Raw genomic sequence first — 20,869 nt, 5'->3', positions numbered from 1 at the left:
AGAGTGACTTGCCCAAGATCACATAGCTAAGCAATTAATAAGTGACTGAGGCCAGATTTGAAATTGGGCCAGTGCTTTTACCCACTGTACCACCCAGCAAGTTCAGCACTTATCACAGTGCCTGATGAGTAATAAACAATAAATATTTATTCATGTAATCATTTGAGAATCAATTAAAGAATCATATAATCAGTAACAACAAATGGAAATGGCAAAGAAGCATATTTAAATTAGAGGAAGAGGTCATAGCAATTAAATCTTTTCCAAAGTAGAATATGTAGCCTTGCAATTTCCTCATATTAGAAAACTTTGAGGGGCGGCTAGGTGGCGTAGTGGATAAATCACCGGCCCTAGAGTCAGGAGTACCTGGGTTCAAATCCAGTCTCAGACATTTAATAATTACCTAGCTGTGTGGCCTTGGACAAGCCACTTAACCCCGTTTGCCTTGCAAAAAAAAAAACTTAAAAAAACTCTAAAAAGAAGAAAAAAGAAAACTTTGAGAGTTGATCACTTGTCAACTGTGTTATAGTAGGATTTCTTTCTGATCTAAATTAGACTAAAATTCTGTGATTCTATGAGTTGTCCATCAATTATTCACTTTTGTCACATGACTAGTCCATTTCTTTTTCCTGTCATACTTTTTTTGTTACAATATCTTTCATACTATTCCTATATAAATTGTTATTGTTAATATATTATAGTATGCTCACAACCATCATTTTTTTTTATTTTTTATTTTTAGTTTTTGCAAGGCAATAGGTTTAAGTGGGCCCAAAGCCACACAGCTAGGTAATTATTAAGTGTCTGAGGCCGGATTTGAACTCAGGTACTCCTCACTCCAGGGCTGGTGGTGCTCTATCCACAGTGCCACCTAGCCGCCCCAGCCATTCATTCTTCATTATTTTTGGGGTGATCTTTAAACTAGGATGTTCTTTGATCTTAATCTTTTAGTTTGTAGAGATAGTCCATGAATTATAACCATATAATATCTTTGGATGAATATAATGTTAAAATGATCAATCTCTTTCAGGAGAAACTTGGGATTATTAAGAGCAATCTGTTATAAATACAGACTTGTATTTTTTGTCTTTTTTTGGATTTGATGTGCTAAAATTAGGAGGAGGATAATCTGGATAACCACTTGTGATCTCTGCCAATGGAGGGGGGGAAGTTATAGTAAAAAATTGTCCACTTAATTTGCTTTTGTTTTAATAACATTAATCTTACTTCTGGCTTTGTATTGGGTTACCTGGGGGAGAAAGAACAAATGGAGGTGAGGTTTTAATTCTGTTATTAAATATTTTAACTGTTTCTCCAAGCTACTTCAAAAGTATCCCAAAATTATAACCAATTTTCTCTGTCTATAGCTCATAAATTTATTTTTTGTATTTTCTGTTAATAGATACTCCCTTCGGAGAGGCAGTTCCTTCACATTTCTAACACCTGGACCACATTGGGATTTCACTTTGGTGGGTAAATACCTTTTATATCCTTAATAAAACTCTTTAAAATTTGCTAGCACTTGGAATTCTATAGATTTAATATTCTTTATGAAGTGCACATAGAAGTAATAAATTGAGAAGTCTATTTAGATTTTTAAAAAACCCAAAACAACTCTAGAAACCCAAAGGACAAATTTTAACAGTTGTAAGTTTCATGAATCATTGGTGATCCACTTCAGCCCTACACTGTCCACTTCTCTCCAGTCCCATGCCTCCTTTTTCTATCAAGGATCTTGCCTTGCCAGGCTTCAGCCTTTCTACTCTTCACTGCCTTTGTTCCTACTCACATGCTGATGAGCAAAGTGGAGATCTGGAAACTGTTTCACTAGGTCCACTACAATTCTGTTATTTAACTTCAACAGAACAGCTCTTTTCTAATTGATTCACTGTTTTACTTCCCACAATAACTTTTCCAAACCATTTCATCCCTCCTTAAACTTTGTGAATGGTGGGAGTGGAGTCTGGAAGATCCAAGTTCAAATTTGACCTCAGACAACTTGTTGACTGTGTGACCTTGAACAAGTCGCTTAACTTCCACCTAAATTAGTTTCCTCAGTTGTAAAGTGGGAATAATTATAGTACCTAACCACAACCCCAATGAGATATTTATACAAAGCTTGGCAAATAGTAGGTGCTTTATCTACTGTACCACCCAGCTATGTTTCATAGCTTCCTCTTCTCCATTCTCTCAACTGAAAACCTTTGCTACATAATTCACTGGATTGGCTCTATTGAACTCTCCTCCTATCTCCTGGACACTTTCTGCTACCATCTCTTCCTTCACCCATTCACATAAAGAGGCAGCCTTTTTTGATGCCAAACCAAACTCTCTGTTCCATTTCAGCCCCATCTATCATTACCACCCCTCTCTTTTGTTTTCAATTTCTGTCTCTATTGTCAGCTCTCCTACTACCTACAAACATGCCCTTGTCTCTCCTATCCTCAGAAGTTCTTCATAGTATCTGTCCATTTCTGTTAGCAGTTGTCCTGTGTTGTCCTCCCTTCCAGGTTCCAATGAGTCAACAAGTTTTTATTAAGCACTTAGTATGTATGAAGTACTGTGGGAATACAAGTATAAGCAAAATGAAGATAGTCCCTGTTCTCAAGGAGCTTATTAATTCTGTTGAGGAAAGAATATATAAAAGGAGATCTGAAAAGCAGGAGCAATAGAAAGAAGTGGAGAAATTCAGAGACTGAAGAATGACTGATCCATTTCCTTTCCTCTCACTGTCTTATTAACTTTCTGTAATCTGTCTTCTGACTTCATTATTCAACTAAAATACCTTTCTCCAATTAATTGCCATATCTAATGACCTTTTCTCAATCTTCATCCTTTTTTTAAATCTCTCTCTGCAGCCATTGATCCTGTCAGCCACTTTCTTCCTGTCTCTAGTTTTTTGTGACTACTCTTTCCTGATTTTCTTCTTCCTTCTCTGTCTCCTTTGCTGAATTTTTATCCTGATTTTACCTGCTAATTGTGGATGTCCTTAAAGCTTTGTAGTGGGCCCTCTTAAATTCTCCTCCTCTTTGTCCTAATAATTACTCTAACTTCCATGTATTCAATTATAATATAATTCTCAGATCTTTTTGTTTAACCCTAATCCCTTTTGTGACTTCCAGTATCTCATCTTCAACTTATATTGAATATCAAAAACTAACTTACTCAAAACGAAATTCTGTTTTTCCCCAAACCATCTTTTGAACTTCCCTGTTTCTGTCAAGGATTTCTAATCACCCAGATTTGAAACTTAGGGGTCATCCTTTCCTTTCATTCACCTTTTTCCATATCTAATCAATTGCTAAATTCTGCTGCCTTGGAAATATTTCTTGTGTGTACCCCCCTCTTATCTAACATTATCACTTCCCTGCTGTAGGCTCCTATCACCTACCTAGAGTACTACACTACCTTGCAGATGGGTCTCCCTGCCTCAGACCTTTCCCTACCTGGCACATCCTCCACTCAGTTATCAAAGTAATAATACAGGTCTGCCTTATCAACCCCTATTGAAGAAACTCCAATGGCTCTTTATGTCCTAGCCCCTTACAGGTTTTTTATTTTTCACTTTTCTGTATATTCTATGACCCAGTGACTCTAGTCTCCTTGCTATTCTTGCACAGTATACTCTTATCTCTTGATAATGTGCATTTTTACTCATTGTCTCTCATACCTGCCAACTCTATTCCTATTTATTTCTATATCCTAATTTCCTTCAAGCCTTGGTTAAAGTCACACTTTCTGCAAGAATCTGCTTCTTTGCCCTTTTCCCCTTTTAAATTCTCTTTAATTAATCCTGTATATATCTTGTCTGCATGTTGTTCTGTGTTGTCTTCCCCATTAAAACTCTGAACTCCTTGAGAGAAGGAACTGTTGTTTTTGCTTGATTGCTTTTGTTTTGCCTTTTTTCTATCCCCATCATTTGGTATAATGCCTAGCAAATAATAATCATTTAATAAATGCTTTTTGATTTGATTTGAAGAATATCATATACTTGTTTATACAGTATATCCTATTTTGTCTTGATCTTTTTAAGTTTGTTTTTTCTTTTAAGCAATAAACATGTTCTAACTTGTATTATAGTTAACCTAGTATAAGCTTGGGAACTGGGGAATATGAATGCAGAAATGAGATAGGTCTTTCCCTTAAGGAGCTAACTTTCTACTAGAAGTTGGCATACTCATCACAGATAAGTACTGTAACCTCTGTTTATGGGCTATATGATAGAGAGTCAACATAATATAATGGAGAAGGTACTGGTTTTAGAATCAGAAGGTATAAGTTTAGTCTCGATTTTAAAGCTTTGTGACCTTGGGCAAATCTCAAGGTTATAGAACTAGAGCTGGAAATTACCTCAGAAGCTATTGAATTCAACTAACTCTTGTTTTATGAATGAATAAACTATGATCTAGGGAGATTAAGTGATTGCCCAATGTTACTTAAGTAGTTAGTGCCAAAGGTGGGATTTAAAACTAGCTCCTCCAACTCTAGGGCTAGTATCACATTTTTTCCAACTTTCAGAGAAACAGGATCATATACTGGAGAAAGAATACTGGATTTAAAAACAGGGAACTGTTTGAATCCTCTCTCACTTCTATAGTTTTTAGTAATTTTTACCTTGGTTAAATTATTTTACCACCCTGGATCTCAATTTACTAAACTGAAAATGAGGAGGTTATACTAGATTATTTTAAGATACCTTCCTTCATCCTGTGAAGAAATTAAAACCTTAGTTGCCCCATCTGTAAAATAGTAATCATAAACAACTTGTCCAGTGACCAACAAATGAATATATTGCTGAAGATACTGAATCTCATTCATCTTAACATCCTTGCCATAAATGAAACCAGAAGAAAGATGTTGCAGGCAAATAATGGAAATATAGCTCACATGTCCTCCTTGGAAAAAGACAAAGAAAGGAATCAGCAGACAGAGTAAGTTTTATCATACCTAGAAAGACTAGGAGAAATATTATTTCATGGAAGGACAAAATGAAATCAAAAGAAACCCCAAAGAGAAAACATCCAGCAATGTCATAACCATAAGCCAGAGGTCCTAGATCAAAAATAATAATAATAATTTAAGCATCCCAAAAGAAAGTTTGAGTACCAAAGAGCTACAGTCTACTTCAGTGGTGTCAAACTCAAATTGAAATGGATCCCTAAAGTTCATGTATTGACTTAGGAAACCACAGCTCAACATTACCTATGTATATTGGGGCGGGGGGGTTAAGGTATTTTTAAAAAATTTTATTTATTTCTGAACACAGACTGAAGTACATTTTATTTCTCTCACTATTCTTGAGGTCTCATCTTCTTGGGGGGGGTTATGTTTACTCTTATAACAAAATTAAATAATAAATTAAATAATAATTAATTTAATTATATTAATTTAATTATATTAATTAAATAATAAATTAGTTGAATGATGAATTAATTAAATAATAATAGATTAAATAATAAGAATTAAAATTAAATCATAAATAATAGTATGAATATAATATAAATAAATATGATAATAATAAAATAATAATAATGTCATTTTGTATAAGTTTTATAATATACATAATTATCAGTATAGAGGTATGTTGTATAATCTGTAAATAATAACTATGCATATTTGAGTACAAAAATTTTTTTTATTTAAGGCAATGAGGTCAAGTGACTTGCCCCCAAGGTCACACAGCTAGGCATTATTAAGTGTCTGAAGCTGGATTTGAACTCAAGTACTCCTGACTGTAGGGTCAGTGCTCCATCAACTGTGTTACCTAGCTGCCCTATCTATGTATATTGTTAAACATTTCTCAATTACTTCTTATTCTGGCTTAACCAGATTAAATTTGAGGACTGTATTTGGAGTTTTTGTGATCTATGAGTTTACCATCTCTGGTCTACATTCCATAAGAGTAAATGAGAAGAAACTTTGAAATATTTGTTCCAAAATACTAATGATAAAAACTTACAATCAAGAATAACCTGTTCAACAAAATTAAGTATAACCCTTCAATGGGAAAATGAAAGATTTCCAAACTTTCTTGAAAACAGCAGAGCTGATTACTTTGAAGTAGAAATACCAGAATCAAGACAAACATATAAAGTACAAACCTTGTTCAATTAAAGGGGACAGCACGAGGATGGGCAGTTTAAATGCCACTGACTGGTTAAAAATTATTGTCTTCTCAGAACTCTAGGATATTCAAGAATTATAAAGAAAAATATGACAGACTGCGACCTGGGAATGATTTTGATGATTCTAGGAAAATGCAAAATTTGGAGGGATAGGGGAGGGGGAAAAAAGGAGGAAGAGTAAAGAAATCACCAAATAATAGAGGTATATAAGATGAAGAGTATTTCAAATATGGAAGAAGGGGTGGTAAGTAGGAGTGTTCTGTGAACCTTATTTCCATCTGAGCCAGAGGGAAAACAATTGAGCACAATTACACATATCTATTCACATAAAGATCAGTTTTAAAACCTTAAACATAAAGACAACTCAATTTAAAAAAAAAGTTAAATTCTTTTTATTGTAATTGGGAAAAATATTACTCAAAAAAAGTTTGTTATTGTTGACAGCAACAGAGAGGGCTTAAGATGGAATGTAACAAAATAACAAGATAGGTTTAACCAAAACAAAACAAAACCCAGTGTCCAGGGGAAGAATATGAGGGGAAATTTAAAAGAAAAAGAAATTAAAATTTGGAATGAGGAATCAGGGAAAGAGAAAAAGAGTTATTAATATCCTAGATGAACTCTACAAAGTTTTGCAATTTGGGTTTCAGATATGGTTTTGTTTTGACATGACTAAAAAAAGATAAGCAGTGAAATTACTTTAATGTGACCTTAAACAGTGAATCAATTTAAGTACTTAATATATATGCTAATATTTGGTTGTGGCATCTAGATACAATGTACCCCTCTCACACCTAAAAAGCATATAAACAAGATAAACAAGAAAGAAGTTCAGAACCTGAAAAGAATTTTTAAAAGGTAGAGCTTAATGTTCTCACATATACAATGCGAACAGAAAAGAAGTTAATACCTCTCAGCTGTGTCTGTCACTTTTACAATATTTCACTATATAGTAGGCACAAAATCTTCAACACAAAAAGAAATATAAACATAATTTACTATAATGCAACAAAATTATATTCAATAAAGGGACTTTGAAGACAACTTAAATTAATTATAACCTAAATTACTTTTTTGGAGTAATAATTTTTTTCTCAATTAAAATAAAAACTTTTTAACTTTTTTTTTTAATTTTGAGTTCCAAATCCCTTCTTTCCCTTCCTTTTCCCTTTCCTTAGATTGTAAACAACTTGATATGTTACTCATGTGCAGTCATGCAAAACATATTTCCAAATCGATACTAATAATTTATTTCCAAAGAATTGGTGGTAACATGAAAAAATTTGTTAAAGAAAATGACAGTTATGAAACAATATACCAGATACAACTAAGGCAGTCCTTACGGGGAAATTTTTTTCTTTAAATATTTTCAACAAAAGGTGGGGGAATCAGTGAATCAAATGTACAAATAAAAAATTTAGTATATCAAATCACCCTCTGCAATTTATATTGCCATATAAACTATGTTTAAGTACATAAACTAATGATTCTTTTAAAAGAGAGAATAAAATTATTCTTAACAAATATTAAAAAGGAGAATTCACAACAATTGAAGAAGAAATAAAGGAAATTATCAGAAACTACTGTCTAATAATGTGCCAAAAATTGATAATTTAGAGGAAATGAATGAATGCTTAGAAAAATTTAAAATACCCAAGTTAACAGACATTAAATAGCTTATTTAACTAGTACAAAATCAACAGAAGAATTTCAGTAAATCATTAAATGAATTCTCAGGGAGAGTAGAGACTTGGACAATAATTTAATCAGTCCTCTGTCAACTACATACTAGACTTTCTTATTTTGATGGAAGGTTATTCTGTTCTATATTTACCATCATTTCACAATGAGCTGATAAAGATGTATATTCTCCACTTTTGTGTCCTTTTGAGAAAGAGCACTCATTCACTTTGTTGTATCTTAGAATGAATGTTTATTATTTAGTTATCTAAATTCTAAACAATAAAAGCTGTCTAAATTCAGTAAATCAATAAAGTTGTCTATTTCAGTAATGACAAGAAATTTCTAAAGTTGCTCTGAATAGAATTTGCTTCCCTTTCTATGGGTTAATATTACCAATAATTTCCTTAATGCAAAATCTAAATGCCTCCATTTTACATTATGTGCAGTTTACACATTCGTTTATCTAACTGGTCAATTATTATTTTTTTAAATTATTTCTGTATTCTTATCTTAGTTATTGTGAATCCATAGCATAATATTTAATAATGAACTTCTTCCTACTATGTAGTCTTTCGGGGCTGTTTCAGTCATCCTATTAATATCAGTATTATATTTGTATAATGTTTTAGTTTCCAAAGTTTTTCACACGTACATACACACACACACACACACACACACACACACACTCTCTCTCTCTCTCTCTCTCTCTCTCTCTCTCTCTCTCACACACACACACACACACACACACACACACACAAATGATTTGATTGCCATTTTGCAAAGGAACTTAGATTTAGAGCTATAAGGGACCTCAGAGGTCATGTAGTCTAACCTTCTTGTTTTATAAACTTGAATCCCATGGAACATTTGTCCAAGGTCACATAGAAAGTAAGCTTCAGAATCAGGATTAATATTCAAGACTTCTGACTCCAGCACCAGTGTTTGTTCAAGTTGCTTTCCCATAGAAGTATAACTTAACATTTTAGCTCTCAGATAACATGATTACCAAATTCTCTTGGACTATAATAATTTTTGAGATTAGTAGTAAAATAAGTATTATTTTGATAAGTGATACATACTATGGAAGGGAGTAAAAAATTGAATAATTTGTAAATATTTAAATTTATTTGTTAATGGATATTTAAAATATGATTAAGGCTCACTTAGTCTTTAACTTAAGAACATTATAATTGCTTTGTAACATCTTTTAAATTAAAAAAGTGTTCTTTTATCTAATGTTTTTCAGTCCTCTTTTTTTCCTATCTGCCTAGTTTGACCCTTTAACTACCTTCTCCTCTTGGATACTTTTTCTTCTCTGGGTTTTCATAACATCACTTTCTTCTGGTTTTCTTTATATTTGACTGGTATTTCTCCATCATGTTTGCTGTCTTACCATACCACTCCCTTTAATTGTGATTGCTCTCAAAGTCCTTTTCTAAGAGCCTTTTCTCTTCTCTCAAAATATCTGCTTAATATATTGTCTGCCATTGTCCATTCTCCATTAAGGAAAAAAGTTTTAAATGACATAATATTTTGGTTATGTGTAAAATAAAATTTTAAAATATAAGAATGAAAAAGCAATGAAATGAAAAATAAAGAGAAAATGGAAGAAAATTATTTAAAATATTTATTGATTCTTTGTATCCATATTTTTGCAAAAAATCCTAAGCTACCTTAATATACTTCATTGTATTTTTCATTTTATGTATTTTTGCTTGACTTTTACTTTTAAGGATTTAGTATAAAATAACCACTTCAAATGATGCTTAACCAAAAGCTTTATGCATAAAATATATTTGTAGAGTTGTTTCCTTTAATAATAAGGTATCTCTTAAGAATCACCAGATTTCTATGATATGGTTTTCTTATTTGTATTAATGCTTGTGAACTTACTGCCTTTTATAAGATTATGCATTAAAATGTACATTATAATGAATTCTGTAGATTAATCTATTTAGAAACATACTTTTTAGACTAGATCTATCCAGGTTTAAAATACTTTTGATTTCTTTCGGGAATGCCACCAATGCCATTTGCTCAGGATTTTTTGGTTTACATATCTTTTACATGTCAGTCAGTCATTTAACATTTATTATGTGCCTACTTTGTCCAGGCACTGTGCTAAGAGCTGGGTGGGATACAAAAAGAGACAAAATATAATCTCTGTCCACAAAGATATTACTAGCTAATGGGGGAGACATACAAATAAATATCATACAAAACAAGCTATATACAGAATAAATAGGAAATAATTAACAGAGAGAAGACACTAGAATTAAAAGGGATTGAGATTGTAGTTGGAACTTAAAGGAAACCACTGAAGTCAGTAGCTGAAGTTGAGAGAGCTTTTGGGAGCTTGGGAGAAAGTCTCTTTAGTTGAGAGAGAAGGTGTCTTATTCTTGGAATAAGCAGCAGGTCAGTGTTGCAAGATCAAAAGGTCTAAGAAGACTGAATGGATGGGGGGGCTAAGTTTTGAAGGGCTTTGAATGATAGAGTGATTTTTTTTTATTTGAACCTTATAAGAAGATGCCACTGCAATTTATTGAGTAGAGTGGGATAGGGTTTGACATGATCTCAGCTGGACTTAGATAAAATCACTTTGATGGCAGAATCAAGGAACTTAAGACAGAAAGAACCACTGACAGGCTACTGTAATCAATAGTCAAGGCTTGAGGTGATAAGACCCTGAAGTAATATTGGTATCAGAGGAGAGAAGGCCATATTCAAGAGATGTTACAGTGATAAAATTATCAAACCTTTGTAACTGCCTAGATTTGGGAGGTGAAAGATAATGAGGAATTGAGGCTAACTCCAAAAGTGCAAGCCTGAATGTCTGGGAGGATACTGTTGTCCTTTTCAGGGATTTAGAGGAAAAAATTATAAAGTTCTGGTTATCCAATTTGAGATGTCTAAAAAGGAAGTTGGAAATTCTAGCTTGGGAATCAGCAGAGAGATTGGGGCAAGATAGATAGATCTGAGAATCATTAACATGAAAATGATAATTAAATGCATGGGCTTGGATGAGATCATTGAGTGAAATTGTTTAGAAAGACTAGAGGAAAGGGCCATATCCTCCTCTCATGCATACACAAGTGTTGGACCCCAGTTTCATTGATTATCCTTTCCTAAAGACATGAACCCTAACCTCCATAGAAACTCCAAGCAATGCACAATCTCACCTTGGTGAACCACATCAACAAAACACATCCTCTTTGGAGACTTCAGCAGCTCCCAGTCCCTACAGATGCCATGCCTCCTCTATCCAACACCCTATAAAAGACTTTTTCTTCCCACTACCCACTGCTGGAGTCCACTTGGACCCAGCCTGCTGTACCTTCCTTCAATATACAGCTTTATATTCACTTCCTTTATATCCAGGGTTCACCTTTTGACCTATCAATAAGCATAAAGGGTCATTTGAGAGAGCTTTCATTTTAATTTTTTTAAGTTGAGAATTGTTAATTTTTCTCACTGTCTTAATAAATGAGTAATTATATATTATCAAGTTAACTGACTCACAGAAACATTTATCTATTATTATTATTATTATTATTATTATTATTATTATTATTATTATTATTATAGAAAGTAGTTGTTAGTCCTTGGTGAATGTATGAAATAATATATTTAGGGTTTTTTCCACTAAAGAGAGGGAATATATTGAATAGAATAGTCTTGTAAATATTTGAACTCGACCAAAATTATAGTCTGCAAAACAATTTTATTAACCCGTCTTAAGTTAAAGAATCATATATTGTGTTTAAATAATCTATTTTGATAAGTTTACTATGAGATGCCCTCTCCCTTCTTTTTGAGCAACTAATTTTACCAGAAATCATACTTATCATGCTTGATAAGAGACCATTTGATTAAAATTAGGGATAAATGAAGTAATATCCTCCAAAATCAAAGGTAGTTAAGAGTAAGGGCATTTGTTTTCTTTCCTTTAGAAAATGATCATTTTGGGCGATACAGTGGCAGAGTTGGTAGAGCACCAGACATGGAGTCAGGAAAACCTGAGTTAGAATCCAGCCTCAGACAATAAATCCCTAGCTATGTGACCTTGGGCAAGTCACTTAGACCCATTGCCTTGCAGAAAAAAAAAACCCAAATTAAAGAACAAAGAAAATGGTCATTTTTCATGTAACCAAAAAAATATATATATGTAATATATATATTTAATTTTTATTTCTTGATTTTAAAATGTATTTTGATTAGATTATCTCTTAATGTGCTTCCTGGTTCTAACATTGTATGACTCTATAAGGACTTTTTTTAAAATTGTTGACAAAAATCTGTCTATGCAACTTAGACAAAGGGTAGTAACAAAAGACTGTGTTAAAGGGAATGTTTATCCAGGTAAATAAATTAAGCCTACCATTCCTTTTTATCCCTGCCTTTATTTTGCTGTTAAGAAACAGAAACTAAATCTCTGGTGTCAATGCAAGTTAGGCTCTCCAGCAAGCCATAACCTTTATGAGTTGGCATAGTCCTAAAGGATTGAGAGGTTAGGATTTGCCCATGATCACACAGTCAATATGAATCAGAGAACTAGAACCAACAGCTTCCTGATTCTGAAGCCAGCTCTGTTCACTGCCATTTAAAGCTGTTATTTTCTAAAATCATTTTCTTGAGATTTGCCTCCCAAATTTTTATATGTAAGAGAATACTTGTAATTATTCAACTTAATTCTTTTTCATATGACTTTCTGATTACATAGTTTCTTATTTTTTAAGTGTTAAATCTTCATGTTAAATTTGATAATTTAAATGAGTTTTTCTCTTTTTATAGAAAAGAAAACGAAGAGAAAAAGATGATGATGTTGTAAGTCTTAGCAGCCTGGATCTTAAGGTAATTAATTTTGTGGTTGATGTGTCTCTGTTAAAGCAAGACACTATAAATATACAAATCCTGTCCAGACCAGTGATGTCATTGTTATCAAGATCTCTGAGTGAAAAAATTCCTTAACCAAAGCAGTTAATTTTTCTGTAATTTTGGTCTTAGATAATTGTCTGAATATTTAAACATTTTATTAATATATCATAAGACACTAACTCGTATAATTGCTTTATTATATTAGAATAGTATCTAAAATTTGTCCAGAGTAATATAGATTCCCCTGTGTCTTATTTTGAAATTAGCAGTATCCTTTTTTTTAATATCACTATCTAAAACAGAAATGAAAGACAGCAAAGGAATATTGAGGTTTAAATGATTAAATGACAATTATATATATACACACAGATAACATTTATTGAGAGCAAATCCTAAAAACCCAGCACTTGCCCATCTTGCTCTGGATGAACTTGACAAATATTGAAGAACATATTTGATTGTAGCATATCTATTTTTTTAAAATATATCCTCCAAAATTTGTGCATTTCAAAAATCAGGAGCTTTTGTAGAACTTCTTACAATATTTTGATTAGGAATTAATTATTTTCAAATTTAAAAGTTAAAAAAAAAAGAAAATCAAGCTGGCCTTAATGTAGATCTGCAGTTACATGTAGAATTGTCTTTTTCTATCAAATTTCTAAGAATGTCTATGTTATTTATTGTTTTAAAAATCATTATGGGGCGGCTAGGTGGTGCAGTCGATAGAGCACCGGCCCTGGAGTCAGGAGTACCTGAGTTCAAATCCAGCCTCAGACACTTAATAATTGCCTAGCTGTGTGGTCTTGGGCAAGCCTCTTAACCCCATTGCCCTGCAAAAACCTTTAAAAAAAAATTATAAAATAAATTACCAAAAAAAAGAAAAAATACCAAAAAAAGGGATTAAGTATTTTCAGAAATGTTATCTTGTGAGGGAGTTGAGCCAAGATGGTGGAGAAAAGTCAGGGATTTGTTTGAAGTCTCCCTTAAGCCCCTCTAAACAACTTTAAATAATATCTCAAAAGAAATGAAGACCAGAACCCACAAAAACATGGGGTAAAGCAATTTTCCAGCCCAAGACAATTTAGAAGAATAGGAAAGGTGTGTTACACTGTGGTGATAATGGAGCAAAGGCTAAACCCCAACACAACAGCATTAGGCATAGAGTAAAAAGTCAAGAATAGGCCAAAAAAATGAATAAAGAGGAGTGGCAGAGCACTGGCCCTGGAGTCAGGAGTACCTGAGTTCAAATCCAACCTCAGACACTTAATAAAGCCACTTAACCACATTGCCTTGAAAAATCTAAAAATAAAAAATAAAAAAAGAGATAGAGAAAAAATAAGGAGAAATGAGAGTGAAGGGAGAAAATCATGAAAAAAGAATCAATTAGCTTGATAAAGAATCTGACAAAAATAACTTCTCAAAAAAACAGAATAGTTCAAATGGTAAGAGTCAAAAAAAATCCAGTGAACAGGAAAAGTATCTTGAAAAGCAAAATTGGCCAGATGGAAAAAGACAAAAATTCAGTGAAGAAAAGAACTACCTAAAAAGTAGAATTGGCCAGATGGAAAAGTTGGTACAAAAACTCACTAAAGAAAATCATTCCTTAAAAATTAGAATTGTCGTAGAGGAAAGAGAGTCAGTCAGTGCTCAGAGTCAGGAAAATTAGAGTTAAAGTCTTGCCTCTGACATGATTGACCATTATGATCTTAGGGAAGTCTTTTAGATTTTCAGTGCCCTGATGAATTCATAGACTCTAAGTTTCAGAGAAGGCATTGATCTGAAGGAGTAGAGGACACCCTACATTAATGAAATCATATTTCTGCTTAAAGAAAAAAACCTTTAAATAAAAAATGTATCCTAAAAATCTTATGTGGAAAAAATGCCCAAATCAAATTATCTAATTTGTTATTACAATTTTAAGCACAGTAGTAATTGAGATCATTAATGTTTATGTGTCATTACAAAAATGACCACCATGAAAACAATGAATTTCTTCAGATTTGCCTAAATCTAGTTGAGAATTTTTTCAAAGTTGTTATTCTGTTGGGGGGGGATGGATTTCCCCTTCAATACAATAATGAATTCTGTTAAGTATGAGTGAGCATACTGATTTGTGGACTTGTTTGTGATATTTGCCCTATTACATTTAAAGAGTTAGTATCCTTCTTCCTATAGTGATGATTCATCCTTTGATAACATTTTACATCATTATGGTATTGCAAGTGGTGAGAGAAATTTTGACATCAGATTTTCAGCTGAAGCTAATATATAATTATTGAATTAATAAGATGGTTCTTTTTTTGGACTAGGGCAATAATAATTTGAATACAAATTATATATACAAAGTTATGGTTCCATTATATTTATAAATTAGAACAGAAAAAAAAAGCAAGTTCACATTTGGATATCCTATTTTGGAGATTAATGCCAGTATTCCTTTGGCTATTAGGACAGAATGAGATGTTTTTCAGTTCATTGAACACTTAACAGAAGGATGTTTATCTTAACACTGAGAATATAAGTAATGGAAAGAGAATAAACATTTATTGAGTGCCTACTATATGCTTAGGCACTGAACTAAGCATTTCACAAATAGTAACTCCCTTGATAAATGATCTTTGATCAACAAGGTATATTGGCCCTTAGCTTCTCTAGATGTAGTCCACCACATCTCCATATGGAAACTTGCCTAGTTTTCAAGGAAGAACCTGATAGAGTGGTATTCATAAATCCACTGAGTCTGAGGTACCCTGACTGGCTATGGCTGTGACTTCTTATGCTTTTAGATTTTTGAGTAAGCCTGGGTCACTTAGATCCTGAAGACAGCTTTATCTCCTTTTAGGAAAATACTAATCCCAAAGGTTTAGGGAAGCAAGGAGGGACCTGCTCTTCCCCATGTTGGGGGGGGGGGAATCTGCTTCAGAGAAACACTGATAAATATTAGTTCTGTCACATTCCAGTTCTTTTCTTTTTGTAATAAACAACAAAAATATCAAATAATGCTGTTTATATCTGACAAAAATAATGGTTATATTTATTACTCTGCTTGTAGCAATTAGTTTCTATCACTATTTATCCAATTAAATCATATATTAGTACTTAAAAAGTGCTTGTTGATTTAACTTGACATGATTCTTCAAATATTTTCTATAGTGCTTCCTTCTTTATGGCTCTTAGATTTCCTAACATGACTATATCTTCTTAATTCAGAATGCTAGTACTTCTCAACCTTTAACCTATCCTGTTCTTTTTGAATAAATTATATCCTCCTAGTAACATAAGTAGTCCAACTATTAGTTACATCATACCACATCATAATGATAAATCTATGAGGTCAAATTTTTCCTCCCTGCATCTCTAGTTCTCTTTGCTTGTTAGTTGTATTTTGCATGTGAATTTAAAGTATTAGTAGACAGTTGAAAAAAATTTTTTTTATCTTGGACATTAAAATGGAGAAAATTTTTGTCTCTCAATAATATTTATTGAATTTCTTTGGGAAATTGCCTGTATAGGATAGTGTGATATGATTTTGTTCCAACTCTTAAAGCCAACTGTAATGGGAACAACAGGAGCAATTTTATACATATATATATATATACTAGTAAACATAGTATTTGGTAAGAAAAATAAACAGTTAAAAAGAAGGGAATAAATAATGGAAACTTTTCTGGGAGGTGTTTTTGAGTTGGGTGTTAAGGTGAGTAGACTGGCAGTGCAAAGCAAAGAACACATATACAGATATGACATATACAGAGGCACAGTTGCATACAGGGAATAGCAGACAAAATAACCTCATGAAATTTAAATGTAGGTCTAAAATTGTAGTCTATGCAAATAATTCCCAGATCTATATACCCAGCCCCTACTCTGTCCCCTGAGTTTTAGTCCCACATCACCAATTTCTTATTTAGCATTTCAAACTGGAGAAATCTTAAAACTCAGCATGTCTAAAACTGAGTTCATTATCTTTCTCCCTATACTTGCCCACTATCAAAGGTTCAACAATTCTTCAGGTCTCCCAGATTCATGATCTTGACAGTATTCTGGATTCCTCAAGCTTCCTCAGCCCATCAGTTGCCAAATCCTACTATTTCTTATTTTCACATCTCTCACATCCAACCACTTTTCTCCACTGGTACAACTGCCACTTCTTACTTAAATTTTTGCAATAGCCTGCTTCACTGGCCTCAATGTGCAGTGCCTGACTGTCTCAAAGTTCCAATTTAAGAAGTAAGGCTGTAAAAAGGAACAAATAAGACTCTGATAATAAAAAAAATTATAAATTCATGAATGCCTAAGGCATAAATCCAAATGAAGAGAATGAGTCCACAACGTCTGTAAGAGAAGTCTAAAACAACAAAAATTTGATTACAAGATCAACAAGGTCTTTACAAGGGTTGAAGCAAGAGTTTTTAAAATGTTTTAAAATGAGAATTCAAGCACAAATCAAATATAAATGAATCCCTATTGCAGCCTGTGAACTTAGAAAACCACAAAATATTTTTTGAATGTTTTCCAATTACAATTTAATCTGGTTTGGACATCATGCAAGGTCCACACATGCCAACTGTGCTGTAGATGAAAGAATGGGAAAAGAAAAAATTCTGAATACACAAATATTTCAGGTGATGATGAAAATAGAATTGTCTGACAGTAATAATACACACACACACACACACACACACACACACACACAGGAAATATCAAACATCTTACTTTTTTACTTTAATTTTATTTTTTTTCCAATTACTTGTAAAGATAGTTTTCAACTTTCATTTTTTGTAAGATTTTGAGTTTCACATTTTTCTACTTCCCTCTCTTTCATCCTCCCTTCCCTAGACAGAGAATAATCTGATATAGGTTATTATACATGTGCAATAATATTAAACATATTTCTATATTAGTTATATTATTTTTAAAAGAATCATAGTAAAAGGGGGAAAACTAGGAGAAAGAAAAAAAACAAATTTTTAAAAAGTGAAAACAGTTTGCTTTGGGCTTTATTCCGACTTCATAGTTACTTCTCTGGATATGGATGGTATTTTCCATCACAAGTTTTTTAGAATTGTCTTTGATCATTGTACTTGAGTAGCTTATTTTTTTTTAAATCATTCAGAAGATGAAAGGTAACACAGATGAATACAGAAGGGTGGCAGAGTGGCAAAATGGCATTGGTGCTGCTAAAACTTGAAATAGGCTATGACTGGCAAGGAAAACAAGTGATAGAAAAATAAGTGATTTTTAATTTTCCACTGTGTTCCAAAAGTCTTAGTGCAGTTTTAAGTTTTCCTAAGAATAAGATCATGGGTGGTATAGTAGATAACAGAAAGAAGGCAGTGCCACTCAACTCTTGCTTCTGTTTTATCTGCTCAGAAGAATGATGTTTAGACTGGATAAATAGTGACATATATGTGACATTTTAATGTTTGCAAAGTCCATTATATGCATCGTCTCATTTGAATCTCAGGACAGCCCTGTTGAAGTATTACATATATTCTCCCCATTTTATAGTTGTAAAAACTGAGGCTCTTAGAGATTAAGATGACTTGCCAATGATCACACAGAAATAATATTTGAACCCAGATTTTTATGTTTCCAAGTCCAGCATTCTATCTTCTATGCCATTCTAGAGAGATAGTAAGAAAGTAATCTTTGATCAGCTACATCTTAGAGGACTGAAAAAGGTGTCAAATATCTCTCCTGAGCCACTGCCAGTGATATCTGACAAATAATGGGTAGCAGGAGGGATACTATAGAAGGACATATGTTGTTTTCTTTTTTTGAAAAAAATGGGACATTATGATCAACAAATGGTAGGCAAGCAAGTTTGACTTTTATCCTGACAAAATTGTAGGTTTGGAATAAATTTCTTATTTAGACTCAAAGATTAATGGTCTGTTGTCAAATTGGAAAGAGATCTCTAGTTAAGAAAGCGCCATGAACCTATGCTTGATTTTTTTTTAATTAGTAACATGCATAAATGCATAGATGGCAGGTTTTCAAATATGCAGATAAGACAAAGATTGGAGGAATAGCCAGCAGAATAGAGAGCAGGGTCAGGACTGAAAAAGACAAACTAGATCTTTGGATTGACAACTAAGATGTAACTTAATAAGTAAAAGATCAGTGGTTTGGGGCCACTCAATAGTTCATCTGAAAAAAGAGTAGACTTTAAACTCAGTATGAGTCAGAAATGTGATATGGCAGTCCGAAAGGTTATTTCAGTCTTGGGCTACATTGAGAAAGGAATATGTATTCTGCCTTGGGTAGGCTACATCTGGAGTTGTGTATTCTCTTTTGAAGATCACAGTTTTTAAATGGATATTATTGAGCTAGAGCTCATTAGAGAAACCCAGCTAGGATAATGAAGTAGGGATATTTAACCTGAATAAGAGAAGATTTCATGACTGACGTGTTAATTATTCTCAGATTTTTGAAAGGATTGCTATTTAATAAATTTTAGGTAAAATATCCTCATTAAACACCAGTTTTCTCAGCTGTAAAAAAAAAAGGATAACTTAACAAAAAAAATTTTTTTAGGTTTTTTTTTTTTGTAAGGCAAACGGGGTTAAGTGGCTTGCCCAAGGCCACACAGCTAGGTAATTATTAAGTGTCTGAGACCGGATTTGAACCCAGGTACTCCTGACTCCAGGGCCGGTGCTTTAACCATTATGCCACCTAGCCTCCCCTCCCAAAAAAAATTTTAAGTGCCTGCTGTGCATAAAATACTTTGGTAAGGAAAAAAATAGGTCTTTTCATAAAAACATGTACATTTTTATTGAAGTAGGGTGAACAGGAAGAAAGTAGGCATAGAGAGGGAATCACAAAATGTGTTTCTGTATTCCACACATGAAAACATCCAGGCTTTATACCAGGATAAGTTCCAATTCAGGTAATTGTTTACTTTGTAAAATGTAAAACACTTGTGTAAATGTAAACTATTAATACTTTATGACTACATAGATCCATAATTTCATTGTTATGGTCCATGCAGAGAGCTCTGTGGCTACATGCCAAGACACAAGTTCAGAACAAAGTCACAGGTGGAAATTAATCTTTTACTACACCTATCTATGATTTCATGCATATGGGCACAGAGTTTCCCATACCTGTAGGAGTTAGTAAATCGTCTTTGAATAAGCCTCTTATAATTTAATTAGGCTAGTTAGGGCAAGCCAGCAAATGTTCTTGCTGTGTGAGATACAAAGTAAAAAACATGGTTCCAGTCCCAAGGGGATTCTGTTCTAATAGGAAAGACAACTTGTAAATGGCTATGTAATATATTTGGAGGATTAATTGGAAATAATCTCAGAGGAAAGGCTGGAATTGGGGGAGAGGGTGGGGGGGGTCTTCTCGTAAAAGATAGGATCCGATCTGAATCTTGAAGTAAGACAGGAGACAAAAATAAAGAGGGATTGCATTCCAATTATAGCCAGTGAAAAGGCATAAAGTTGGGAAATGAGAAAAAGTAAGAGAGGGGCCCAAGTTGCAAAGTCCTTTAAAAGACAACTAGGATTTCATATGTCATCTTGTTGTTAATAGATAGAGCCATAGTCAGATTAACACTTGAAAAATCAGTTTGGCATCAGAGGAGAGATGAACTGGAGTGAGGAGAGATTTGTGACAGATGGATCTGTTGCTGTATTCTAGATGTGAGATGATGAGGGTCTGCCTCAGGCAGTGTGATTTAAGAGATGTTTGTTGTTGTTCAGTCGTTGTCAGTCATGTCTGATTCCTTGTGATGCCTTTTGGGGTTTTCTTGGAGATACTGAAGTAGTTTGCCATTTCTTTCTCCCAATTCATTTTACAGACTAGAAAAAGGAGGCAAACTGAATTAAACGGAGGCAGGCAAAGAGCTAGTATCTAAGATCATATTTGAACTCTGGAAGATGAGTCTTCCTGACTCCTGTCCAAGTACTCTATCCACCGCACCATCTAGCTTCCCTTTTAAGAGATGTTTCCAAGGTAAAATTGACAGGTCTTGGCAAAACATTGAATGGGGAGATCGAGAATAGGGATGAGAAAGAGTAAGGAACAGAGGATGATACCTAAGTGAGGTACCTGGAGACTTAGAGTATGGTGTACCCTCAAAGGTATTAGGGAAGTTTGGAAGGAGGGAGGGTTTGGAAAGAATAATGACATTTTGAGATATTCATAAACTGATGTAGAGTAAAGCAAGCAAAACC

At 33.3% G+C, this 20,869-nt stretch overlaps 1 protein-coding gene across 1 annotated transcript in view; it reads left to right on the top strand.

Moving 5' to 3' along the window:
* NET1 (neuroepithelial cell transforming 1) overlaps positions 1-20,869 on the top strand; it is a 95,114-nt gene that overhangs the window by 37,698 nt on the left and 36,547 nt on the right. The window contains exons 2-3 of the mRNA XM_074194917.1: positions 1,403-1,469; positions 12,600-12,659. Coding sequence (XP_074051018.1) covers positions 1,403-1,469; positions 12,600-12,659 — 127 coding nt within the window. The remainder of the gene's footprint in view (positions 1-1,402; positions 1,470-12,599; positions 12,660-20,869) is intronic.

This window comes from Macrotis lagotis, chromosome 7 (assembly GCF_037893015.1).
Source record: "Macrotis lagotis isolate mMagLag1 chromosome 7, bilby.v1.9.chrom.fasta, whole genome shotgun sequence".
Taxonomy (NCBI): domain Eukaryota; kingdom Metazoa; phylum Chordata; class Mammalia; order Peramelemorphia; family Peramelidae; genus Macrotis; species Macrotis lagotis.
Note: the sequence above shows the minus strand (reverse complement) of the source record. Positions and strands in the feature narration are given on the sequence as shown.